Source organism: Delphinapterus leucas, chromosome 1, assembly GCF_059928025.1.
Source record: "Delphinapterus leucas isolate spDelLeu-1000000601 "Yukka" chromosome 1, BTC_Dleu_Yukka2, whole genome shotgun sequence".
Taxonomy (NCBI): Eukaryota; Metazoa; Chordata; class Mammalia; order Artiodactyla; family Monodontidae; genus Delphinapterus; species Delphinapterus leucas.
This window is the reverse complement of record NC_143129.1, coordinates 159,119,178-159,146,935: the sequence shown is the minus strand read 5'-3', so window position 1 is coordinate 159,146,935 and position 27,758 is coordinate 159,119,178. Positions and strand designations below refer to the sequence as shown.

Below are 27,758 nucleotides of genomic sequence, written 5' to 3'. Positions count from 1 at the left end.
ATTTCCAAATTATGAGCAGCAGCCATTATCCTGGGTCCACCCTCCACCTGAAAGGGACATGAATGTCAGGGAAAAACAGATGACCCTATAGTGTTTGGGCCATGGCTCTTTCCTGGGCTCTCTGGCACAACCATTGGTTTCCAATGCCTTTTCTGTGTGTTAATAGAAGGCAGCTGAAGATCTGGTGCCCAAATATACATAATATCCATACCCTCGTCACCAGTGTGTAATGGTGAAAAAGTACTAGAGTCTCCCCAGTTGAGGGAGAGGACTCCCCAGAAGTCATTTATGGATTCACCTATTGACACCATCCAAAGGATGGACTGGAAATTTGGGATGGCAACTCTACCTCATATACCAATTCCTTCCCCTCTGCCACTGACTCTCAAAGCAACCACTACTATAAGAAGTAGCTTTGCCACGAGGTGAAGTATCTCAGAGCCCAAACCACGCTCACTGCATAACTGAACTCAGTTTTGTCCAGCTTAAGTAAATAATCTCCTTTCCCTTCTTAGTTTCATCTTGCTTCTGCTCCCAGGCCAAACACAGATCTCTATTTTCTGATTCAGAATCAAAAATGATTTACTGAGCATTGACTATATATCAGGTACTATGCTAGGGGCCCCATTATAGGTTAAAAATTTCGCTTCCCATTCCCCCCTCAAAAATGATTTAAACCCACATCTTCTCCTTCTAAATTATCAGTGTCCTTTCTAAAATGCCACCTTGCCCATTCTGTAGCACTTGGGAGTTAAGTAGACCCTTCCTTACTGGTTCTCCAGATACAACATTAACACCCTCGCTAAAACACATCTTCCCAACAATTCTCTGACATCTGACACTCTTGGCTGAGTTCCTACTAATTTCCACATCCAGTATTCCCTTGAACTCAATCCTCAATATCCAAACACTCAAGGATTTATTCAACAGATACCTGTTGAACACCTACTCTGTATCAGGCCACCATCCCTATCCCAAAGTGTATAAAATGTCATGCAGGAGGCTGAGGTCAATAAAAATTACACAAATAATTGTACAGTTACAGCTGTGCTAGGTGATACCAAGCAGATACATAGGTTACTGAGGCAGCATGTCTATAACAGTGAGGCCTGCTCTCCATACTCTTTCCTCTCCCTGTGTCATGGTGCTAGCTGTACTGTCCTTCTCCTTTTGGTTTAGTTCTGTTATATTTCACTTCTGGTTGAACTATTTAAATCTTTCAATCAAATGTTTTCAGGTCAAAAAAAGGGGTGGGGGAGGCTCAAATATATTAAGGGAAAAAAATAATGTTGCCAGATACTACATAGAGTACAATCCAATTTTTGTAAAAAGTAATATATTGTTACACAGGAAAACATCTGGAGAATTAACCATGATTATATCTGCATGATAGGATTTCACTAGATTTTTGCCCTCTATGCAGGAGTAGGTACAGATTTTGTGTACCCTGAAGCTTAAACAATTAGGGAGGGGGGGTTCTTTGGAAAAAATAATATAAAATTAAAATTAAAAAATAAAAAAATTATAAATGTACATACACTGCTTTAGAAGGAGCCCATGCAAGTAGAAGTCTGAAGATTATGCTTTATTAGTTTCACAAGTAATCCAGCCAAAACAATCCTAAAAAAGAAAAACAAAACAGGAGGTATCACACTCTCTGATTTCAAACTATATAAAAAGCCACATTAATCAAAACAATATGGTACCGGCACAGAAACAGACACATAGAGCAATGGAACTGAATAGAGAGCCCAGAAATGAACTCATACTTATACAGGCAATTAATCTACAACAAAGGAGGCAAGAATATACAATGGGGAAAAGATGTCCTCACACCACATACAAAAATAAACTCAAAATGGACTAAAGACTAAAATGTAAGACCTGAAACCATAAAACTTCTAGAAGAAAACGCAGGCAGCCTGTTACTTAATATCAGTCTTCGCAATATTTTTTTGGATATGTCTCCCCAAGCAAGGTAAACAAAAGCAAAAATAAACAAACGAGACTACATCGAACTAAAAAGCTTTTCCACAGCAAAGAAAACTATCAACAAAGGAAAAGGCCACCTACTGAATGGAAAAAGATGTTTTCAAATGATATATCCGACAAGGGGTTGCTATCCAAAATATACGAAGAACTCATACAATTCAACATCAAGAAAACAAACAAGCCGATTGAAAAACGGCCATAGGGAGAGACTGGTTCAAGATGGCAGAGTAGAAGGACATGCTCTCACTCCCTCTTGCAAGAGCACGGGAATCAAAACTGACTGCTGAACAATCATTGACAGGAAGACACTGGAACTCACCAAAAAAGATACCCCACATCCAAAGACAAAGGAGAGGCCACAATGAGATGGTAGGAGGGGCGCAATCACAATAAAATCAAATCCCATAACTGCTGGGTGGGTGACTCACAAACTGGAGAACACTTATACCACAGAAGTCCATCCAATGGAGTGAAGGTTCTGAGCCCCACATCAGGCTTCCCAACCTGGGGGTCCAGCAACAGGAGGAGGAATTCCTACAGAATCAGACTTTGAAGGCTGGCAGGATTTGATTACAGGACTTTCACAGGATGGGGGGGAACAGAGATTCCACTCTTGGAGGGCACACACAAAGTAGTGTGCACATCAGGACCCAGGGGAAGGAGCAGTGACCCCATAGGAGACTGAACCAGACCTACCTGCTAGTGTTGGAGGGTCCCTGCAGAGGCACGGGTGGCTGTGTCTCACCATGAGGACAAGGACACTGGCAGCAGAAGTTCCGGGAAGTACTCCTTGGCGTGAGCCCTCCCAGAGTCCTCCATTAGCCCAACCAAAGAGCCTGGTACGATCCAGTGCTGGGTTGCCTCAGGCCAAACAACCAACAGGGAGGGAACCCTGCCCCACCCATCAGCAGACAAGCAGATTAAAGTTTTACTGAGTTCGGCCCACCAGAGTAACACCCAGCTATACCCACCATCAGTCCCTCCCATCAGGAAGCTTTCACAAGCCTCTTAGATAGCCTCAACCACCAGAGGGCAGACAGCAGAAGCAAGAAGAAGGACAATCCTGCAGCCTGTGGAACAAAAACCACATTCACAGAAAGATAGACAAGATGAAAAGGCAGAGGACTATGTACCAGATGAAGGAACAAGATAAAACCCCAGAAAAACAACTAAATGAAGTGGAGATAGGCAACCTTCCAGAAAAAGAATTCAGAATAATGATAGTGAAGATGATCCAGGACCTCAGAAAAAGAATGGAGGCAAAGATCGAGAAGATGCAAGAAATGTTTAACAAAGACCTAGAAGAATTAAAGAACAAACACCTAGAACAATTAAAGATCAAACAAACAGAGATGAACAATACAATAACTGAAATGAAAAATACACTAGACGGAATCAATAGCAGAATAACTGAGGCAGAAGAACAGATAAGTGACCTGGAAGACAGAATGGTGGAATTCACTGCTGTGGAGCAGAATAAAGAAAAAAGACTGAAAAGAAATGAAGACAGCCTAAAAGACCTCTGGGACAACATTAAACTAAACAACATTTGCATTATAGGGGTCCCAGAAGGAGAAAAGAGAGAGAAAGGACCAAGAAAATATTTGAAGAGATTATAGTCAAAAACTTCCCTAAAATGGGAAAGGAAATAGCCACCCAAGTCCAGGAAGTGCAGAGAGTCTCATACAGGATAAACCTAAGGAGAAACATGCCGACACATAGTAATCAAACTGGCAAAAATTAAAGACAAAGAAAACTTATTGAAAGCAGCAAGGGAAAAATGACAAATAACATACAAGGGAACTCCCATAAGGTTAACAGCTGATTTCTCAGCAGAAACTCTACAAGCCTGAAGGGAGTGGCATGATATACTTAAAGTGATGAAAGGGAAGAATCTACAACCAAGATTACTCTACCCAGCAAGGATCTCATTCAGATCCGATGGAGAAATCAAAAGCTTTACAGACAAGCAAAAGCTAAGAGAATTCAGCACCACCAAACCAGCTCTACAACAAATGCTACAGGAACTTCTCTAAGTGGGAAACACAAGAGAAGAAAAGGACCTACAAAAACAAACCCAAAACAATTAAGAAAATGGTAATAGGAACATACATATCGACAATTACCTTAAACGTGAATGGATTAAATGCACCAACCAAAAGACACAGGCCCACTAAATGGATACAAAAACAAGACCCATATATATGCTGCCTACAAGAGACCCACTTCAGACCTAGGGACACATACAAACTGAAAATGAGGGGATGGAAAAAGATATTCCATGCAAATGGAAATCAAAAGAAAGCTGGAGTAGCAATATTCATGTCAGATAAAATGGACTTTAAAATAAAGAATGTTACAAGAGACAAGGAAGGACACTACATAATGATCAAGGGACCAATCCAAGAAGAAGATATAACAGTTATAAATATATAAGCATCCAACATAGGAGCACCTCAATACATAAGGCAACTGCTAACAGCTATAAAAGAGGAAATTGACAGTAACACAATAATAGTGGGGGACTTTAACACCTCACTTACACCAGTGGACAGATCATCCAAACAGAAAATTAATAAGGAAACACAAGCTTTAAATGACACAATAGACCAGATAGATTTAATTGATATTTGTAAGACATTCCATCCAAAAACAGCAGATTACACTTTCTTCTCAAGTGCACATGGAACATTCTCCAGGATAGATCACATCCTGGGTCAAAAATCGAGCCTCAGTAAATTTAGGAAAATTGAAATCATATCAAGCATCTTTTCTGACCTCAACACTATGAGATTAGAAATCAATTACAGGGGAAAAAACATAAAAAACACAAACACGTGGAGGCTAAACAATACATTACTAAATAACCAAGAGATCACTGAAGAAATCAAAGAGGAAATCAAAAATACCTAGAGACAAATGACAATGAAAACATGATGATCCAAAACCTATGGGATGCAGCATAAGCAGTTCTAAGAGGGAAGTTTACAGCAATACAAGCCTACCTCAAGAAACAAGAAAAATCTCAAATAAACAATGTAACCTTACACCTAAAGGAACTAGAGAAAGAAGAACAAACAAAACCCAAATTTAGCAGAAGGAAAGAAATCATAAAGATCAGAGCAGAAAGAAATGAAATAAAAACAAAGAAAACAATAACAAAGATCAATAAAACTAAAAGCTTTTTCTTTGAGAAGATAAACAAAATTGAAAAACCATTAGCCAAACTCATCAAGAAAAGGAGGGAGCGGACTCAAATCAATAAAATTAGAAGGCTTCCCTGGTGGCGCAGTGGTTGGGAGTCTGCCTGCCGATTGGGGGGACGTGGGCTCGTGCCCCGGTCCGGGAGGATCCCGCGTGCCGCGGAGCAGCTGGGCCCGTGAGCCATGGCCGCTGGGCCTGCGTGTCCGGAGCCTGTGCTCTGCGGCGGGAGGGGCCACAGCGGTGAGAGGCCTGTGTACTGCAAATAAATAAATAAATAAAAATTAAAATAAAATAAAAATAAAATTAGAAATGAAAACGGAGAAGTTACAACAGACACCGCAGAAATACAAAGCATCCTAAGAGACTACTACAAGCAACTCTATGCCAATAAAATGGACAACCTGGAAGAAATGGACAAATTCTTAGAAAGTATAACCTTCCAAGACTGAACCAGAAAGCAACAGAAAATATGAACAGACCAATCACAAGTAATGAAATTGAAGCTGTGATGGAAAAAATCTTCCAACAAACAAAAGTCCAAGACAAGATGGCTTCACAGGCAAATTCTATCAAACATTTAGAGAAGAGCTAACACCATCCTTCTCAAACTCTTCCAAAAAATTGCAGAGGAAGGAACACTCCCAAACTCATTCTATGAGGCCACCATCACCCTGATACCAAAAGCAGACAAAGATACTACAAAAAAAGAAAATTACAGACCAATATCACTCATGAATATAGATGCAAAAATCCTCAACAAATACTAGCAAACAGAATCCAACAACACATTAAAAGGATCATACACCATGATCAAGTGGGATTTATCCCAGGGATGCAAGGATTCTTCAATATACACAAATCAAACAGTGTGATACACCATATTAACAAATTGAAGAAGAAAAACCATATGATCATCTCAATAGATGCAGAAAAACTTTTGACAAAAGTCAACACCCATTTATGATAAAAATTCTCCAGAAAGTAGAAATAGAGGGAACCTATCTCAACATAAGAAAGGCCGTATACGACAAACCCACAGCAAACATCATTCTCAATGGTGAAAAATGGAAAGCATTTCCTCTAAGATCAGGAACAAGACAAGGATGTCCACTCTCACCACTATTATTCAACATAGTTTTGGAAGTCCTAGCCACGGAAATCAGAGAAGAAAAAGAAATAAAAGGAATCCAAATTGGAAAAGAAGTAAAACTGTCACTGTTTGCAGATGACATGATACTATACATAGAGAATCCTAAAGATGCTACCAGAAAACTACTAGAGCTAATCAATGAATTTGGTAAAGTAGCAGGATACAAAATTAATGCAAAGAAATCTCTTGCATTCTGATACACTAATGATGAAAAATTTGAAAGAGAAATTAAGGAAACACTCCCATTTACCATTGCAACAAAAAGAATAAAATACCTAGGAATAAACCTACCTAGGGAGACAAAAGACCTGTATGTAGAAAACTATAAGACACCGATGAAAGAAATTAAAGATGATACAAACAGATGGAGAGATATACCATGTTCTTGGATTAGAAGAATCAATATTGTGAAAATGACTATACTACCCAAAGAAATCTACAGATTCAATGCAATCTCTATCAAATTACCAATGGCATTTTTTACAGAACTAGAACAAAAAATCTTAAAATTTGTATGGAGACACAAAAGACCCCGAATAGCCAAAGCAGTCTTGAGGGAAAAAAATGGAGCTGGAAGAATCAGACTCCCTGACTTCAGACTATACTACAAAGCTACAGTAGTCAAGATAATGTGGTACTGGCACAAAAACAGAAATATAGATCAATGGAACAGGATAGAAAGCCCAGAGATAAACCCACGCACCTATGATCAACTAATCTGTGACAAAGGAGGCAAGGATATACAATGGAGAAAAGACAATCTCTTCAATAAGTGGTACTGGGAAAACTGGACAGCTACATGTAAAAGAATGAAATTAGAACACTACCTAACACCATATACAAAAATAAACTCAAAATGGATTAGAGACCTAAATGTAAGACCGGACACTATAAAACTCTTAGAGGAAAACATAGGAAGAACACTCTATGACATAAATCACAGCAAGATCCTTTTTTATCCACCTCCTAGAGAAATGGAAATATAAACAAATGGGACCTAATAAAAATTAAAAGCTTTTGCACAGCAAAGGAAACCATACAAAAGCTGAAAAGACAACCCTCAGAATGGGAGAAAATATTTGCAAACAAATCAACAGACAAAGGATTAATCTCCAAAATATATAAACAGCTCATGCAGCTCAATATTACAAAACAAAAACCCAATCTAAAAATGGGCAGAAGACCTAAATAGACATTTCTCCAAAGAAGACATACAGATGGCCAACAAACACATGAAAAGATGCTCAACATCACTAATCATTAGAGAAATACAAATCAAAACCATGATGAGGTATCATCTCACACCAGTTAGAATGGGCATCATAAGAAAATCTACAAACAACAAATGATGGAGAGGGTGTGGAGAAAACGGAACCCTCTTGCACTGTTGGTGGGAATGTAAATTGATACAGCCACTATGGAGAACAGTATGGAGGTTCCTTAAAAAACTAAAAACAGAATTACCATATGACCCAGCAATCCCACTACTGGGCATATACCCAGATAAAACCATAATTCAAAAAGACACATGCACCCCAATGTTCATTTCAGCACTATTTACAATAGCCAGGTCATGGAAGCAACCTAAATGCCCATCAACAGATGAATGGATAAAGAAGATGTGGTAAGTATATGCAATGGAATATTACTCAGCCATAAAAAGGAACGAAATTGGGTCATTTGTAGAGACGTGGATGGATCTAGAGACTGTCATACAGAGTGAAGTAAGTCACTCTTACTTCACTCTGTATGAGAAAAACAAATATCGTATATTAACGCATATACATGGAACCTAGAAAAATGGTACAGATGAACCGCTTTGCAGGGCAGAAATAGAGACACAGATGTAGAGAACAAACGTATGGACACCAAGGGGGTAAAGCAGGGCTGGGGGTGGTGGTGGTGGGATGAATTGGGAGACTGGGATTTACGTATATACACTAATATGTATAAAATGGATGACTAATAAGAACCTGCTGTATAAAAAAATCAATAAAATAAAATTCAAAAAAAAGAAAAGAAAAACGGCCACAGGACCTGAATAGACATTTTTCCAAAGAAGACATACAGATGGTCAACAGGCATATGAAAAGATGCTCAACACCACTAACCATCAGGGAAAGGCAATCAAAACCACAATGAGGGACATTTCCTGGCAGTCCAGTGGTTAGGACTCCACACTTTCACTGACGTGGCTGAGGGTTCAAGCCCTGGTATGGGAACTAAGATCCCACAAGCAGTGAGGTGCGGGCCCACCCCCCCACCAAGAAAACTACAATTGCGAATCACTTCACACCTTTCAGAATGGCTGTTATCAAAAAGTCAACATAACAAGTGTTGGCCAGAATGTGGAGAAGAGAACCCTCATGCACTGCTGGTAGAAATGTAAATTGGTGCAGCCACTATGGAAAACAGTATGGAGGTTCCTCAAAAAATTAAAAATAGAACTACCATATGAACCAGCAATTCCACTTCTGGGCATTTATCCAAAGAGAACGAAAACACTAGAACAGATATATGCCCCCCTATGTTCATTGCAGCATCATATACAACAGCCAAGATATGGAAGCAACCTAAGTGCCCATCAATAGATGAGTGGATAAAGAAGATGTGGTGTGTGTGTGTGCATACACACACACACAGGAATATTTCTCAGCCATGAAAAAGAATGAAATCTTGCCATTTGCAGCAACATGGATGGACCTAGAGGGTATTATGCTAAAAGAAATGAATCAGACAGAGAAAGACAAATACTGTATGATTTCACTTATATGTGTAATCTAAAAATCAAAACAGGGACTTCCCTGGTGGTCCAGTGGGTAAGACTCCAAGCTCCCAGTGCAGCAGACCCAGGTTCAATCCCTGGTTGGGGAACTGGATCCCACATGCATGCCACAGCTAAGAGTCCACATGCCGCAACTAAAGATCCCTCATGCCGCAACTAAGACCCAGCACAAGCTAAATAAATAAATAAATAAATAAAAATTAAAAAGGAAAATAAAAAACAAAACAAATGAACAAACACAACCAAACAGAAACAGAGTCATAGATACAGAGAACAAACAGGTGGTTGCCAGAGGGATGGTGGTGGGAGGAGGTGAGAAAAAGGTGGGAGATTAAGAGGTACAAACTTTCAGTTTCAAAATAAATGTCACAGATATGAAATGTACAGTGTGGGGAATACAGTCAATAATTATGTAATAGCTTTGTATGGTGACAGATGACAACTAGACTTTTCATGGTGATCATTTTGAAATGTACAGAAATAACGAATCCCTGTGTTGTACACCAGGAACTAACAGTGTTGTAGGTCAATTATGCTTCGAAAACAAACTCATACAAAAAGAGATCAGATTTGTGGCTACCAAAGGGGTGGGTGGGAGGGGGAATTAGATGAAGGTAGTCAAAGGGTACAAACTCCTAGTTATAAGATAACAGTACTAGGGATGTAATGTACAACATGATAAAGATAATGAACACTGCTGTACATTACAAATGAAAGTTGTTAAGATGGTAAATCCCAAGAGTTCTCATCACAAGGAAAAATAGTTGTTTCTATTTCTTTAATGTTGTGTCTATATGAGATGACAGATGTTCACTAAACCTACTGTGGTGATCATTTCGTGATGTATGTAAGTCAAATCATTATGCTGTACACCTTAAACTTAAAAGAAATAAGATATAATAAAAACAAAGTCATATCTATGAGACCTTTGCTGGACCCTGAAGTCTCAAGCACTGTACTATTTCCTCCCTCCCCTTGTGGCCTAGTGTCTTGAAAGAGGAGTTTGTATCCACTAAACATCTTATCCTCTGCATCCCCCACTGAAACTGCTCTGCTGAGTTATGCCCTTAAAACAAGTCCACTTCAGTCATGATGTGAGTCCTAAGGAAGCGTGCAGAGCACCCCAGTCTCTTCAAAGCACATCCTCATGCAAATTCTCACGTACTCCTCCGAACAATCCGGGAAGAAAGAAGACAAGCAGTATCTTCCCAATTCTCATCTTCACCCTTCCTAACAGAGCTTCCTGTTGCAATCCCTTCATCCCTGCCTTTCATCCCAACCATATTCCATCCCCTGGCTTCCTTCTCCCGCTCCCCAGCCACAGGTCACAGAGGATCCTCTGCACACTTCAACGACTCTGTCGTCCTGCAACTGGACTTCTCTAACGTGGTGGAGAAAGACACAGTGTCAAGGTCACTAGAGGGCAGGTACACAGGCTAGACAGACCTGGAAAGTGGTCATGTCTTATTTTTATGTGCAACTCCAGACAATAGCCCTGGACCTGGGACTATGAGCCATAGAATGGGGGGGGGGGGACAGGGGGAATGGGGATTTATATGTTTCATCGGTACTATACAGAGTTTCAGTTTGGGAAGACGAAAAAGTTCTGGAGATGGGTAACAGTGTAAATGCAGTGAATGCCATGAATTTTACACTTAAAAACGGTAAAAAGGGGTAAATTTTATGTCACGTATATTTTACCACACACACAAACTAAACGATAATATTAACTTTTCAAGGTCACTGTGAAGACTAGATAGAACATACTGTTTGTCACCAGCATGGGCTTAATCAACGGTATCCAATGCTACTGATATTTTCAGCTCAGTCCAGTGTATCTGAACTTCCTAAATGGCCCAAAATAAAGTTTTTCACTGGAATTTTTTTTTAAAGTCATGAGCCATAGAGCCGGATGACTGGGATTAAACCACAGCTCTACAACCTATCCGCTGTAAAGTAACCTTAAGTAAGTCACTTAAATTCTCTGAGCCTCAAATTACATTTTTTAAGAATTGTGATAAAATAAACATAAAATTAACCATTTAAAAGTGTACAATCCGGTAACGTTAAATACATTTGCAGTGTTGTGCAACCATCACGACTATGTAGTTCCAGAACTTTTTCATCGCCCCAGACAAAACCCCCATACCCATTAAGCAGTCACTCCCCATTGCCCCCTCCCTCCAGCCGCTGGCACCCACTAATTTACTTTCTGTCTCTATGGATTTACCTATTTTAGATATTTCATATAAATGGAATCATAAAATATGTGGCCTTTTGAGTCTGGCTTCTTTTACTTAGAAAAGTCTTCAAGGTTCATCTGTGTTGTAGCATGTATCAGTACATCATTCCTTTTTATGGCTGAATAATATTGCATTGTATAGATAGATATACTAACAAAACCATATTGTTTATCCATTCATCTGTTGAAGGGCATTTGGATCGTTTCCACCTTTTGGCTACTGTGAATAGAGCTGCTATGAACATTCCCATACAAGGTTTTATTTGAATACCTGTTTTCAATTCTTTTGAGTATATACCTAAGAGTGGAATCGCTGGGTCATATGGTAATTCTATGTTTAATTTATTGGAAAATCTTCAGATCCCATTTTAAAGTCGGGATCATGACAGCACTTACCTCATAGCATTATGGGGGAAATTATTTGAGACAATGCATTTAAAGCACTTAGAACAGTTTCTGGCACATAGTAAACACTCCATAATTGTTAGTTATTACTGGCTATGGATGGATGGATGAGTGGGTGTGTGGATGGATGGACAGATGGAAGGGAAGGGGCTGAGTCTGGGGTCTATTTTCACGCTGCAAGTTACTAGGAATCAGGTCACAATTCATTTTCAAATGTATTCCATTAGGCAAGGTCCCACATTACAATAGGTTATATCTAATAAATTTAGGGAAGAAGAGAATTCCCCTTTTATTTATTTTTCCCCAGTAACTTTGCTGAAAATAAAGGCTTCTTACCTCCCACTCACCCAGCTTCCCAGGGTCAGACATTAAGTCTGTAGAGATAACGATTTTATTAATTTTTGTTGCATATTGATGATTATTTATAGTTTCTTTCATGTCTCATAAATGGCAAAACGAGTATGGATTTAAGATCAGCAGCTCTTAAACACAAATATTAAGGCATTTTAAAAAATAAGTTCAATTAGGAGTGATTAACATTGTGTTAATAAGCCCTATTGTAAATTTAAATATCATACATGATCATTTCATGAGGAAAGTTCCACATTGTGAATAACACAACTTTATATCTATAAAAGGAGCTAGAGAAAAAAGGATTACATTTCCCCGCAATTTTTCTTTTTTCCAGATTTCAAAATTTCCAGAAATGTTACGACTTCAAGCCCATCATTTTAGGTATTTTAGTGAAATATGTTTCCTGTGCTGCAAAGGTATCTGACCCATTCAGTTTAGCTAAGACTCACTGTGTGTCGGCTTTCTTCCTTGGCACGTGCAGTAAAGGGATCTGACATCTAGACCTACCTACTGTAGATTCCAGAAACAGAGGAGCATGTTGGTAGTGATGGTGGCATTTTGTTTTGACCTCTCTTCTCGGTCAGACACTGTCACACTCTGACTTCTGTACCTGTCTGGGTGCCTGTTCCTTGAGGACAGAGGCCCCTCTCTGGTTCATCTCATCTCCAGCATCTTGTGCTTGATGCTCACAGGTGCTGCTTCTAGTCTGACATTCCCCGTCCCTGCCATTCCTGTCTATCTTCTGCATCCACACCTGAGTTTCTGAGCACAATTCACCACATTGGAAACATTACTGACCAGATTGGCAACAATGAAAAAGACTGATTCATGCTTACAAGGCTGTGTGGAAATGGGTGCAGTTTATGAGGTATAAATTGATGCAGCCTTTTCACAAGGCAATTGGGCAGTATCTATAAAATGTGAAACGCATATACCTTTCAACAGAACCTTTCTACTCCTAGAAATCTATGCTACAAATGTACTTGAGCGAGTACTCAAGGCTATCTTTCAAAGATGTCCAGTGCAGAACTATTCAGAGTAGTGAAAAATTACAAAGAACCTGAATGTACTTTAATTGGCTTGTTGTATTTTCTGATAGTTCTACTTCTTAGGTAGTTCATCCTTACACTGTGCTGAAATCTGCTCACCAGCCCTTCTGCTCCTGGGTCCAAGGTGTCCCTCCCTAGGGCCTCACAAAGCAAGTCTAATCTAAGATCATGTCATTAATTGTGTAGGTGTGGCCTGTATACTCCATGGGTTCTATAGGTCATAGTTGGGATAGAATATCTGAATTTTCTAGATTACCAAAATTTTCAGAGGCTCAGTCTGACAGCACAAGAGCCTCAAAACAAGCCAGCAATGATTACAACACATTACAGTCTCACAGAGATATAAAAACATCCACAGCTATCAAATTATTTCCTTGGTCACTCTCATCACAGTGTTACTCATTGAGTGAAATTGTTTCCTACACTGACTGTGCTTTCTTACTCATTAAGCAAAGATCATGCAGGTTTCTTGAGCTTTCTTTAATGTTGACTTGATATTACGCCTCACCTCCTACCTCTTATCTGCAGCAAGTGGCTGCCAACTCTTTGTTGAAATACACACACACACATTCAGATCAAAAGTGGGTGGCCCTGCTGTGAAATGTTCTCATCTTACCCTTAGGGAACAACTGGGAGTGGACTGTCAAAAAGAATGTTGGAAGAGTAGAAAAGACTCATAGCCTTCTGGTTAAAAATGGAGATGTTCAAGAACCAAAGACCTTCCCTTCAAGTTACCAATTATTCTTAAGAAGAGGAAAAGTGGAAAGAACTTTCCTACTTCCTGGCCCTACCTGGTATAAGCATTGCTCGTGTTACGAGTCACGTAGCCAGTGTGCTGGCCAAGGATGGGAAAGAGCAGGTTGTGCTCATTTATCCAGAACAATCATGTGCCTGTAGAAGAAGAGATTTCCATGAGAAGATTTAGGGCTCCCCCGGCGGTCCAGTGGTTAAGACTCTGCTCTTCCACCGCAGGGGGCGTGGGTTCGGTCCCTGGTGGGGGAACTAAGATCCTGCATGCCACGTGGTGTGGCCAAGAAAAAAGATTTACCCAGGAGACTCGACATTGGCAAGGGATTTTTCCAAAGACCTTTTAGGTGCCCTCATTCACTATATACTGATACGGACAGAGTAAAGGGACAAAGTAGATAAAGAGTTATTTCCACCAGAGGATTGTAAGTAAAGAAAAAATTATGGGAGACCCTTGTAAGTTAATGATCACTCAAGAAAGCAGGTTTGCGTAACCATAAAACCAAGCAGGCTTGCTTAGCAGCGAAATCATGCTACAGAAGCATGAGACATGCCCCAAAACAATAACACAATGGTGGCATGAGACCCACATCCTGTCCAGTGAGCTCAGTAAGTTAACGACCCTTAGGACGTGCTCTCTGCACACATAAAAAAAACAATAATTTATGGAAAGGTGACATGTCAAAGTGAAAGAGCCTCATTGTACTGAGACCTGAAATAATTTTTCCATAGTGCCATGACAGTCCTGGCTTGACCACGTAGGGACAAGAAAACTCCCCGCCCCAACATGGAGGAGGAGCTGGTGATGGAAGTGTGACGTCTACTCAAAAATGAGGAAGGTGGTCTTTTCCCCCTCCCCACTTTTCCTTTGATTATAAAACTGTAGCTCACTAAGATCTTCCGGCACCTTCTCACCTGCCCGATTGTAAGCATCACAAGCGTCCTATTCTAATAAATCACTTCTTATCTATCACTTTGCCTCTCGCTGAATTCTTAATGCACTGACACATAAAGGATTGGAGGTCCTCAGAGCCCCCTGAAATGCCACCTAGCAGTTTCAATACCACATAGTGTCTCCCAAAATTGTTATAAATTATAGCCAGAAATTTTTAAGTCAATGACTTCCATAACCAAGCAGGACCCTATGGGGCCTTCCCGGGACAGACCTCTCCCTCGTATCCTCTGCTTTAGCTCCTCTCTGAAGTACCTAGATAATAGTATCTGATGCACATTTCCTGAGCTGTTTTGCAGATGCTAAACCACCCACCAAATGGAAGACGTTAACTACCTGATGGTCGTGACCACATAGTCCCCAGGCCTACTGGAGCCTAAGGATTGATAATGTTAACTCCTGTGATACCGCCCTGTTACCTCACCATCAGAGAATTGTATACCAGCTGATCACATACCTTGGGTCACGCCTCCCTCACCTCGCCTTTAAAAAATGCTTTGCTGGGCTTCCCTGGTGGCGCAGTGGTTGAGAGACCGCCTGCCGATGCAGGGGACACGGGTTAGTGCCCCGGTCCGGGAAGATCCCACGTGCCGCGGAGCAGCTGGGCCCGTGAGCCGTGGCCGCTGAGCCTGCGCATCCGGAGCCTGTGCTCCGCAATGGGAGAGGCCGCAACAGTGAGAGGCCCGCGTACTGCCAAAAAAAAAATGCTTTGCTGAAACTCATCGGGGAATTCAGGTGTTTTGAGCACTTGCTGCCCTGGACTCCTTGCTTGGTGCCCTGCAGTAAACACTGCACTTTCCTTCACCAAAACCTCGTATCAGTAGATTGACTTTAGCATGTAGGCGAGTCAACCCAGGTTTGGTTCTATAACACTTCCACTGTATTCTTTTGATAACACACGTAATGGTCATTTGTCAGTTTTCTCGGCGAATTCCTCATCTCATGAATCTGGGTGGGCAGCAGGGACCACTTCCCAGTACAAAAGCTAAAAATGCTCAGTACTCACTTTTCCAGGTCCTTAGGCAGCTAGAGCTCAGGTATGTGACATAGGCTTGAACAGTCAGCTGCATTTGCTTAGAATTCGGGGGACTGGAGCTGGGGATGGGGAAGATTCTTACAGCAGTGTACTTTAAAGCGGTGGCCGCGGTATCTGGTGTCCATCCAGCCTTGCCATTGGAGTCAGTGTGGCACCCAGAATCCAATGCCATCTGTGTCTGTGATGCAGGCTGAAGCGACGAGCATGCAGCAGCGACGAGGAGGCTGTCTTTGCCTACCTGGCTCTGTGATTTTGGTGTACTTGTAGGTGCCTGGTCTCCGTGTTTCTGCTTATTTCCCAAACTTTGCTTCCTTCCAGTGATTTTGTAGTCTACCATGATATTATGTAAGAAATACATATTCGGTCTTCATCCCCAGTTCCAGGCACTGATCTAAAACCCCTGGAATTTCCTGAGTGATAAGGGTGAGAGGAGCATCTTTTGTTATTTGTAGTAAGTTTTTTTCAACTGTACCTGAGTTTATGCTAATCAAGTGATTCTTAGAGGGTGGGACCTGGTTACCAGAGGAAACACCCATGTGATTAGAGGGTTGGAACTTTCAGTCCCCACTTGTGGGATAGGGAAAAGGGCTCGAGATTGAGTTTAATGACCAGTGGTCAATAATTTAATCAATCATCCCTATGTGATGGAACCTCCATAAAAATCCTAAACAAATGGGTTTGGGGAGCTTCCAGGTTGGAGAACAGATCAAGGTGCTGCACCCAGAGAGGGTGCGGAAGCTTTGCATCCCTTCCCCTTGCCCTATGCACCTCTTCCATTTGGCTGCTCCTGCGTTGTAATCTTTATACTAAACTGATAATAGTAGGTAATGCCCTCTCCTGAGTTCTGTGAGCTCTTCTGGCAAATTATAGAACACAAGCGGGGGGGAGGTCACAGAAACCCCCAGTTTATAGCCATTTGGTCGGAAGCACCGGAAGCCCAGGCTTGCAGTTGGCATCTGAAGTAGGGAGCAGTCTTATGGGACTGAGCCCTTAATCTGTGGGGTAGCCGGTGTCAGAATTGCATGGTGTGGAAAACCCACACATTTGGCGCCAGAAGCGTGAGTACGATGAGCGAAATAGATTTTTTAAATTTTACTACCCAATGGGCATTCAATAAAATTCATTTACTGGTGTAAAATCAGCCAGAATCAGAATCAGAATCCCTTGCAACCAAGACCCTATAACTACTACACCTGAATAGCCAAGGAACTCTTCTACACTCTATCTGGGGTCTTCCTGTTGCAAGCTAAACTCATTTCTTGTTCTGTGTCTGGGAGACACAGTGTAAGGACAGCACAGAACTAGGGGATCTGTTTTTCAGTCTCACTCTGCCACTTCCTGGCTGTGTGACCTGGAGCAAGTCTCTTCCCAGCACTGAGCCACAGTCCTGTCACCTGCACAGGGAACACTCTGGACTAGACCAGCGGTTCCCCACACTGGCTATGCCTTAGAATCCCCTCAGGCATTTGTTTTTCAACATTTGCTTTTATACAGATTCCTGGGCCCCAGTCCTGAAGAAACTAATTTAATAGATTTAGTAAATTTCTGACACTTATACCAGTGAAGTGGAGGCCTCAGCACCTTTGAGAACCACAGACAAGGCTCTCCAAGTTCCACTCCATCTCACAATCTCTGTGATCTTCGGAAGGTAGACACAGTTTTATTGCTGTATTCCTCATGCCCAGAAAGTTCCTGGTGCACAGGTGTTCAGAAAAGTATCTGAGTAAAAGGTAAACAAACTCTCTGCAACTTTTACGTCAATCTGAAATTGTTACAAAATATGAAGTTTATTTAAAATAATACTGGAAGGAAGAAGGGAAGGAGAGAGGAATTCCACATACACCACCTTAACTAAGAGTTTTGTGCTACTTTAAACTGAAAAGTACTTCCCCTCACACTTTTCCTCTGCACACGCCCTCCCTGCCCCCCCACCCCCCCACCCCCCCACCCCCGCCATCATCATTCTGCCATCACTGAGTTGTCAGAGGAGACCTGCAGAGCCACCATGCCGTAGGGGTTACAAAAGGGACTGTCACCTGTCTTTGAGGAGCACCAGTCCTTGTGCTTGGCACTGTGAAGACCCGAGTACTACTTCACTCAATATCTCACAGAATTATTGTAAGAATCGAATGAAAGAGTTGCCATAATAGTGAGCACCTACTGTGTGCCAGGTTCTATGCTAAACACTTTACGAGCACTCTCTTCATTGCTGCTTACAACAAACTTGTAAGGTGGGATAATAACATCCCCATTTTATGGATAAGGAAACTCAGGCTTCCAGAGTAACTTGCTCAAGGTCATACAGCTAGTGAGGAGAAGGCTAGGACAGGAGCCTTTGAAGGTGTCTGACTCCAAAGACCCCATGTGTTGCTCTGCCCTGTGATCTCTAGGTAACAAGTGTTCAAGAAGTGTGCATATTTATTTTGATTATTTTCATCCCAGCCTTCCCTCTTCCCTAACCTCCCTCTTCTCCTTCCAGCTCCCCAAACAGGCCCAGACTAGACCCTGAGAGTTCCCAGATGGGAGCTACAAAAGAACTGGCAGGCAGGGCTGGGAATCCCCACCACTCCCATTCCTGCCACAGGGAATCAAGATGGAGACAGGCGTCCAGGAAAGGAAAAGGATTTGATTCTCTGAGAACCCGAGGACTAAGTTAGGCTCACCTTCCCTTCTTCACCTCACCCAGGAGAGCGCTGCCAAGGGCACCAATCTTAGGACAACTCCTCTTTGGCAGAAGAGGCTTTCGATCATTCACTTGTGCCATTTCCCAGCTGCATTCAAACAAGTAGGTTTCAAACATCTGAATTGTGTTTTTTTTAAACAGCTGGCCACCCGCTCATCGGTACCAGGGAGGCCCTTGCAGAGGCCAAGTCCAGCCTTGATGTGGCCAGGGTGCCCAGGAGGCTGGGCGACAGACTAGGCTGGGTATACCCAATTGCTGCCCAGCTGGGCCTAATGGGGAGACTTTTGGTGGTGTTGCTAGGCAACCTGGTAATTGGAGAGGCCACATTGGCCTAGGGGCCACAGAAACTAACAGCCTCCTTCATCACACTGCAAACCATTATTATGCCCCATCCCAGAGGCCTGCAGCAATCGTTCTGTGGTTATAGCCTGAAAAAGTGCTTTTTTAGCTCCAGAAATTAAGAACCAGCTTTTCAAATTTATAGGTTTGTGGTTGTGGTTGTTTTCTTTTTGCTACATCTCTGAGGATACACTTGAAACAAATAGGCAAAGGATTTTAAAACAAAAAAAGAAAAAAAATGCCTTCACAAACCACCTTTTCCAAAAGTTTTCCTTCTTCCTGAAGCAAAGCACACTTGCCCTCAATTGTGAGGGCAGCTAAGGTAGGGAATCCCACAGCTGTGGCTGCGGTTGCGTGGGGCGGGGCACCAGGACCTTGGTCACGTACAAGGCCTCTCAGTGGAATAACTTTTTTGTGTCTCTCCCATTCAAAGACAATCACTATACCTCCCCTTCCCAACCCACAGAACCACTTTCACTTGTGGGGATTTGTTTGTTGGTTGGTTTGTTTTTTGTTTGTTTTTTAAATTTTCGGCCATGCCATGCAGCTTGCAGGACCTTAGTTCCCCGACCAGGGATGGAACTGGGGCCTAAGGCAGTGAAAGTGCTGAGTCCTAACCACTGGACTGCCAGGGAATTCCCATCACTTGTTTGTTTGTTTGTTTTTTAAGATTTTTCTTTTTGATGTGGACCATTTTTAAAGTCTTTATCGAATTTGTTACAATATTGCTTCTGTTTTATGTTTTGGTTTTTTGGCCACGAGGCATGTGGGTTCCTAGCTCTCTGACCAGGGATCGAACCCGTACCTCCTGCGTTGGAAAGTGAAGTCTTAACCACTGGACCGCCAGGGAAGTCCCACTCATGTTTTTTTGTTTGTTTGTTTTTGTTTTTTTTCTGTACGCGGGCCTCTCACTGTTGTGGCCTCTCTCGTTGAGGAGCACAGGCTCCGGACGCGCAGGCTCAGCGGCCATGGCTCACGGGCCTAGCCATTCCACGGCATGTGGGATCCTCCCGGACCGGGGCACGAACCCGCGTCCCCTGCATCGGCAGGCGGACGCCCAACCACTGCGCCACCAGGGAAGCCCCCACTCATGTTATTTTGATGAAGCCTCCCAGCTGCCTTGTGAAGAAGACACCATTTTTATTCCCATTTTACAGATGAACGACTAAAGCAAAAAGAGGCACCCATGAGTGCACACCTAGTCATAGCAAAGCCAGAGCAAAATCCCATTCTTCTGAGGCTAGATCCCGATCTGCTCTACTATACCCCACTGCCACCCCACAGAGCTATTTAAGATATTACATATATTTGTGTACTCTATTATAATATGAATAATAGTAATAATAATACGTACTGGTGTAGAGACAAAAACTTCATCTTGTATCTCATACTATCCTCAACACATCATCCTTATTGACTGTGGTCAGGCTTTCAAAGCTGCCTAATGTACACTAAGGAATAGAGTCTGGAAGAATTCCCAAAGACAGACACACTATTTAACTAGGTTAATGACCTAGCCCACCAGAGCGCAGTGCTCTGCAACAACCCTCCTTAATTCAAGGAGTTCCCTCTGTTTGATAACATTATGATACTATTTCAGTGCCTTAAGTAAGGAGGCAGAATCATTGCTTTCGTTAGATATTTCCAGGTATTTTTCATAAAGGCTTTCACTGCCTCATCTACAACGGTCCACTGATAATGACCAACTGTGCTGATCTGCACAGGACTAGGGATTTCTTGGGATGTGGGACTTAGGGTGCTAAAATCAGGGTAGTCCTGGGCACACCAAGGACAGCTGGTCACCATCTACCTCAGAATCATCTGGAGGAGTCAGGTGAAGATGGCTGGTTCTAATCCTAGGGCAGTAGTTCTTAACCCTGGATACACATCAGAATTGTCTGAGGAGACTGTAAAACAGTGTCGATATCTGAGCTCACCCCAATTAGTGGAATTAAGGCCTCTGGAGCTAGGGCCTGGGCACTGGGATTTTTTAATGTGCAGCCAAGACTCAAACCCCCTGCCCTAGAGATTTGGATTCTGGGCTGGGGTCTTGCCCAGGAATCTGCCTGTCTCTTTAACAGCTTCCCAAGGGATTCTCATATACACTATGGTTTGATAACCAATGAATTCTTATGTGATGTGTGACTTCATTGGACAACATACCCTGAATGCCTTGTATATGTTAGGCTCTGGAAACACAAAGAAAAAAACAAAAACAAAACCACTTCCTGTTCCCCAGTCCCTCCCTATCCAGTGGGGAATAAAGACTGTAAATTGTTCCAATACAGTATACAGTAGTCCCCCCTTATCCACAGAGATACATTCCAAGACCCTCAGTGGATGCCTGAAACTGCGGATAGCACCAAATCCTAGACATACAATGTTTTTTTTCCTATAGGTACATACCTATGATAAAGTTTAATTTATAAATTAGACATTAACAATAATAACTAATAATAAAATAGAATAATTAAAACAATATACTGTAATAAAAGTTATGTGAATGCAGTCTCTCTCCAAATACCTTATTGTACAAATTTAATGCCTTTTCCATCTTAATTAAGCACTTATCATGCTCTGTGGCCATAACTTTTGCAGTTTGAGGTGAGACAGCAAAACTAGCACGAAGTTCTTTTTCCTTCTTCACAGCTTCACAAACAGAAGATTCATTTTTACCATAGATCTTAGCAACCTCAGCATACGATTTTTTTTCTTTCCTTATTTACTTTTTTGGCCACTCCACGCAGCTTGTGGGACCTTAGCTCCCCTACCAGGGATCGAACTCGTGTCCCTGCAATGGAAGCACAGAGTCCTAACCACTGGACTGCCAAGGAAGTCCCCATTTTTCTTTCCTTGTTAAGTCGAGAACTTTCACCTTTTCACTTAAGGGAAGCACTTTATGGCTTCTCTGTGGCATATCCAAATTGTCAGCATTACTACTCTTGCGCTTTGGGGCCATTATTAAGTAAATAAGGGTGACTTCAGCATAAGCGCTGCGATACCTCAACTGATAACCGAGACTGCTACTAGGTGAACAGGCAGGAGACACTGGACAAAGAGATGATTCACGTCCTGGGCCAGATGGAGCAGGACAGCTCAAGATTTCATCAAGCTATTCAGAACAATGCACAATTTAAAACTTTTGAATTGTTCATTTCTGGAATTTTCCATTTAATATTTTCAAACCAAGGTTACCTCAGGTAAGTGAAACCAGGGGAAAGCAAAACCGCAGGTAAGAGGGCGAGACTACTAAACTGTGGTTTAGGCTTAAAAGTGGGTCAACATCATCAGGGTAGTTGTGGTTATTCAGTTTCCAGAAGCCCAGTGTGGCAGATTAGAGATGGAGCATATTACTTGCCATTCCTCCACTAAAAGGTGGGTTTGTTTCCCCACTTTGAATCTGGGCCAGTCCTGTGACTGGTTTTGACTGATAATGCGCAGCAGAGGTAGTGCTGGGTACCTCCCAAGGCCAGGCCTTAAGAGATCTGCAGTCCCACTTTTGTTCGTCTTAGAATACTCCCTCTTTGAAGCCTGACACCATATAAGAAGGTCAACCTACACTGAGGCCACCATGCCTTGAGGAAGCCCAAGCTACTCACATGGAGAGAGAGGCCACATAGAAGAGCACCAGGGTGCCAGACCTATGAGTGAAGCCTTCTTGGACCTTCCAGCCCAGCTCAGCCACCAAGGGAATGACCCCAGCTGACACCACATGCAGCAGAACTGCTCAGCTGAACTCAAATTCCAGACCCACAGAATCATGACAAAATCAAATGGTTGTTGTTGGAAGCTACTACGTTTCATGGTGATTTGTTATACAGCGATAGCTACCAGCACTCCTCAGGAGAACTAGAAGACGACCTGACATCCCAGACCATTCTGCCTTCCCGTTAACACTGTTCATCTTCATACCCCTCAGCAGAGTAGACTGCAGGGGTCTCACCTGCAAGAGGCTCCCAGTTAGTCTCCATCTCTGCTCCTGCCCCCCTTCCAAAACAGAACCAAACCATAAATCAGAGTACATCGACTCTCTGCTTAAAAATCCCTCAGCGGGGGCTTCCCTGGTGGCGCAGTGGTTGAGAGTCCGCCTGCCGATTCAGGGGACACGGGTTCGTGCCCCGGTCCGGGAAGATCCCACATGCCGCGGAGCGGCTGGGCCCGTGAGCCATGGCCGCTGAGCCTGCGCGTCCGGAGCCTGTGCTCCGCAACGGGAGAGGCCGCAACAGTGAGAGGCCCGCGTACCGAGAAAAAAAAAAAAAAAAATCCTTCAGCGGTTTCCCATTGTCTTCAAGATAAATACAGGATCCTTACTATGGCTGATAAATGCTGCGTGACCCAGCTCCTGTCTTTTTTGTAGCCTTCTACCACTCCCGCAACATCTCTGTGCTGCAGCCACGGGGCGTCTTCCTGTCTCAGGCACACACCAAGCTCTCTCCTGCCTCAAGACTAGCTCCTTTTCGGGCCTCTCTGAAGTGGCAGGCCTCCGCCCACCCCACATTCGCTATCATATCCCCCTGCTAACTCACTTCTAGTATTTACCACTATCTAAAAATATCTGGTTTGTTTATTTGTTGTCTGTAAGCTCCAGGAAGGTAGGAAATGTTTCTTTTTTTTACTCCATCTAAAGGTGCTTACTAAGTGTCTGCTGAATAAACCATCAAGTAAGGGGAAGAAGGAAGGAAGGAGGAAGTTTGGGGTCATAGAAAGAGCACTACAATTACCGCACTCAGAAAACCCTGGTTCTTGCCCCGCTTCTGCCCCCCCACCCCCACCCCCCCCTCCCCCCACCCCCCCACCCCCCCCACCCCCCCCCCCCCGCTTACCTCCAGGCAAGCCACTCACCTCACCTGATCAGGATCCCCACCATGATGTGCCTGGCCGGTGATGTTATTTATGCCATACACGTGTAGTCTTCATGTTTTTTGCTCATGAATCCCCATAAGAATTTTGGACAAGCTATGTTACTCTCATACATTTTTAAGTCAACAACTAAAATTATTTCTCACAAATTAAAATTGGTTCCAAGACAGAATTTTCTGGCATAGTCTTTATTAGAGACACGCTTTAGATATATCTTCATCCAAGCCTTGGAGCTACAGAATTAGCCTGTTCAGTTTATGGAAAATGTCTACCATACAATCCAATTGTCAAAACCAGTCCTCACTGTCAAGCCAGTGAGTCAAACCAGAATAATTTTCTGTCTATGAGAGAATCCACCTTCATTTTTTTTCTTGTTGCCTTTAATTAATTAATTTTTTATTGAGGTTATAGCTGACTTACAATATTATGTTAGTTTCAGGGGTACAACATAGTGATTCAAAATTTTTATAGATTATATCCATTTAAAGTTATTATAAAATATTGGCTATATTCCCTGTGCTATACAATATATCCTTGCAGCTTATTTTTCAGAGTAGCCTGAACCTCTCAATCTCCTACCCCTATCTTGCCCTTCCCCCTCCCCTCTCCCCACTGGTAACCACTAGTTTCAGCCTCACTAAGCCCCTTGCAATTCCAGCTCCCACCCTCCACTAGGCCTTTTCAGGAGCATCTCCCTCTGCTAGAATATCTTCTCTCTCTAATTTGTTCTGGCAAAGTCCTAACGTTCTCTTCAAGACTGTCCTAAACCTCCTCTGCAAAGCCTTATTAAGCATCTACCATGTGCATGCCATGGTGCTAGGCACTGGATGCAGTAGCGAACAAAGCAGACATGGTAAAATTAAATGCCCCTCTTGGTCCCCTCAGCAACCTCTGCTCCTGTCTAAGGTACGGTTCTCTTCTTTGCATTATCACTGTCTCCTCCACAAGGCTGTGAAAGCCCTGAAGATAGATTCTTAATAGGGATTCTTCATCTTGGAATCCCTATTATGGAGCCCACAGAATGCATCAATTAATGTTTGTTGAATTCATTTACTCACAAAGGATTCATTGACCATTTCTCAATCAGGGACATATAGGGTGCTTGTTATAAACTGTGAACACAGACATGGCCCCTGCCCTCTTGGGACTAACAGAGCACTTGACTAAATGAATGAAATATGAATGAGTGAATTAATAAACGAATCAGGGAAGGAGTGTGCTCTTTCCCACTTGGATGAAGCAGCCCAGAGCAGGAGATGTAGAGGAAGCGAGAAGCCCGTGTCTAGGAAGCTGGGGGAATGCTGATGCCCTTTTGTTCTTTCTGGTACACAGAAGCTTGAAGGACAGCAAGGAGTTAAACAAAAGCCCATGGAGTCTAGAGTCTGAGCCAGATTTGAATTCTGGTTGCACTACTTATTAGCCATGTGACCTTAGGCAAATCCCTTTGTCTGTTTGTATCTTCATTTCCTCCTCTGTAAAATGGGGCTGTTAATAATGTAACAGGGTTATGATTAAATGAGATTACGCATTTAAAAGCCTGTCACTTGAGGCCAGGCAGAGTTGGTTATAGGAACTGGTAGTTCCTATCTTTGGCTCAGTGTGAGTATGCAAATTCAGAAACACAGCAGGAGAGCCTTCCTTTCCTTCCAACTAGAGGTTCCAGCCCTGGTCGGTGTTCTTACCTCAAACCCGCAGGAGGTGCTTTCCCTATTCAGCCCCTCCCTTCACCACCTCCTTCACTCCCAGCTCAGTGTTTCCAGGTCTGCCCAAGTGCCTTCAAGGCCATGGGTGTCTGACACATCTTTACAAGATAGAGAAGGTGGCAGTTAGGGAGGGGCATGGCAGGCAGGGGGCCAAAGAAGAAGGAAAGAGTAGAGATGTTTCTTGAGGCCCCACTGTGTGCCTGGCACTCGGCTTGGTGCTTGACATGTATCGTCTCATGTCATCTTCATAACAATACTATTTAGAGATACGGAAACTGAGGCTCAGGAAGAGGTGGGATATAAATCCAAGTGTGTCTATGACTCCAAAATGAGTTTCCACTCTGCCACGCTGGCCACCAGATTATAGATGATCACTACACATTTGTGAAATAAATTTCAGTTTTCTTATTCCCAGGAAGAGCGGAAATTGTGTGTCCCACCCCAAACTAACCCCAACCCTACCCAACTCCAGCCCTACCCACCAGAGAGAATCCAGCCACTTGCTCAAAGAACGATGAATAAACAAATGAATAGTAACAGATGAAGGAGTGAACAGAATCGCTCAGACACCTGTACCAGAAAGGAGGAAACAAATAACCTTGGAGACTTGCTGTGCACGAAGAAGCCAGAGATGTCTCCCCTGGCTGTGGTTTCTGGGGCAGAGGTCGGGCAGCACAGGGCTAGGATCTGGCTCAGCCGGAGGGAGGAAAAAACTGGGAGGCAAGTCACTGAGAATGGGATGAAGGCAGAGAAAGAAGGCCAGTGATTGACCAGCGCTGGGAGGGGCAATGGCATTACCTGGTCTTCCGGCCATGGGGGAGGGGGGTGAGTCAGAGCCAGCCCCCTGACTGCTGGCCCAACCTGCTGCCAACTTTTTTTTTTTTTTTGCGGTACGCGGGCCTCTCACTGCTGTGGCCTCTCCCGTTGCGGAGCACAGGCTCCAGACGCGCAGGCTCAGCGGCCATGGCTCAAGGGCCCAGCCGCTCCGCGGCATGTGGGATCTTCCCAGACCGAGGTACGAACCCGTGTCCCCTGCATCGGCAGGCGGACTCTCAACCACTGCGCCACCAGGGAAGCCCCGTGCTGCCAACTTTTAAAATGAAAGGAGCAGGATCCCAAGCGGCCACTCATGAAGGCTACTGCGGAAGGAGGCTGCCAAGGGAGCACCCCACGTTTGGCTCTGGGCCTCGGGCTCTCCCCCCACCCGCCAGACAGAGGGGCCCGGTCCACCAGCTACCAGCTCTCGCAGCTTACCTCGGGGAGGCCAAGGGCCGTTCCAGGCAGGACAGACTGCTCCCCCCGTGTTCCAGGACAAGGGACTGCCTCAGCTGCCCTGAAGTTCCCGCCCTGCCAGGCACTCCTAGGTCCCTCCCCAAATTAAAATCCTCCGCACAGGTTCCCTCCGGCCCAGCCCCCGGGGGAGGGAGCCCGAGGAAATCCCCTCCCAGCCCTGAGACGGCCTGGGCCGGTCCAGCCAGCTCGGCAGTCTCAGCCCTGGGCTGGCCCTGGATGAATGAGTCCTCTCGCTCCGCCTGCCTGGGTCTGAGCCAGAGAGCCTGTGACCGCCCCTTAGCTCTTTCTCGTTGTCCGAGGCCCTGAACTCCAATCCTCTTCCAAGTCCTACCCTCCTGGGTCTCCTGCCCGGCGTTGTTAGCTCTCTGGGGAAAGAGCTCAGCAGGAGGGCTTCTTTCTTTTCCCCGCATTCCTATTTCCTAATTCTTCTCACTGGCTCAACTCGACAAGAAGCCGGAGGGCAAGAGAGCTTATTGATGCCATCCACAGGGGTCAGCGTCCCAAGACACAGAGCAAGGCAGAGCCGGGTAGAGAGAATGGATGGTGGAAGGGCAACTAAGGAGAAAAAAAACAGTCTTCCCTCCTGCGTTTCTCCGTTACTCACATACGACTACCACACAACACTTCTGACACCAGATGTGTGGGTTTTCCCCACACCAAACAATTCTGCGACAGCAGCTGGGTGTCCTACAATTTATCTCAGTTCTGACATGACCTACCTGAAGAGAGTGTCAGATCCCACAGATGAAGGGCTCAGACTGCCCTCCACTTCAGAAGCCAATTGCAAGAAGTAGGTCCCCAGCTCACCCACAACTTCTGTCCAATTTAGCTACAAATCAGAGGTTCTCGTGTTCCCTTCCTGAGATATATAGGGCGAGGTCTGGGAGGGTCCCAAGCACAGGAGTTTCTGTCCCCGTGGAGTTGGGATGTACCACCCTGCCGCTAGGTGGATGTGTTTACCAAC

The 27,758-nt window shown here is 43.6% G+C and overlaps 1 protein-coding gene across 3 annotated transcripts in view; it reads right to left on the bottom strand.

The window, feature by feature from the left end:
- RHBDL2 (rhomboid like 2) overlaps positions 1-27,217 on the bottom strand; it is a 55,236-nt gene extending 28,019 nt beyond the window's left edge. The window contains exons 1-2 of one of the 3 annotated variants that reach the window (XR_016387754.1): positions 26,756-26,846; positions 23-5,452 (exon numbers count right to left, since the gene is read on the bottom strand). Coding sequence is in view for 1 of the 3 variants with exons in the window: in XM_089895717.1 (XP_089751843.1) it covers positions 26,756-27,204 (449 nt within the window). In the remaining 2 variants the exon portion in view is untranslated. Of the gene's footprint in view, positions 1-22; positions 16,327-26,755 lie in introns of those variants that run through there. The other 2 variants (XR_016387753.1, XM_089895717.1) reach the window with 2 other exon arrangements.
- Between the last annotated feature and the right edge of the window lie 541 nt (positions 27,218-27,758).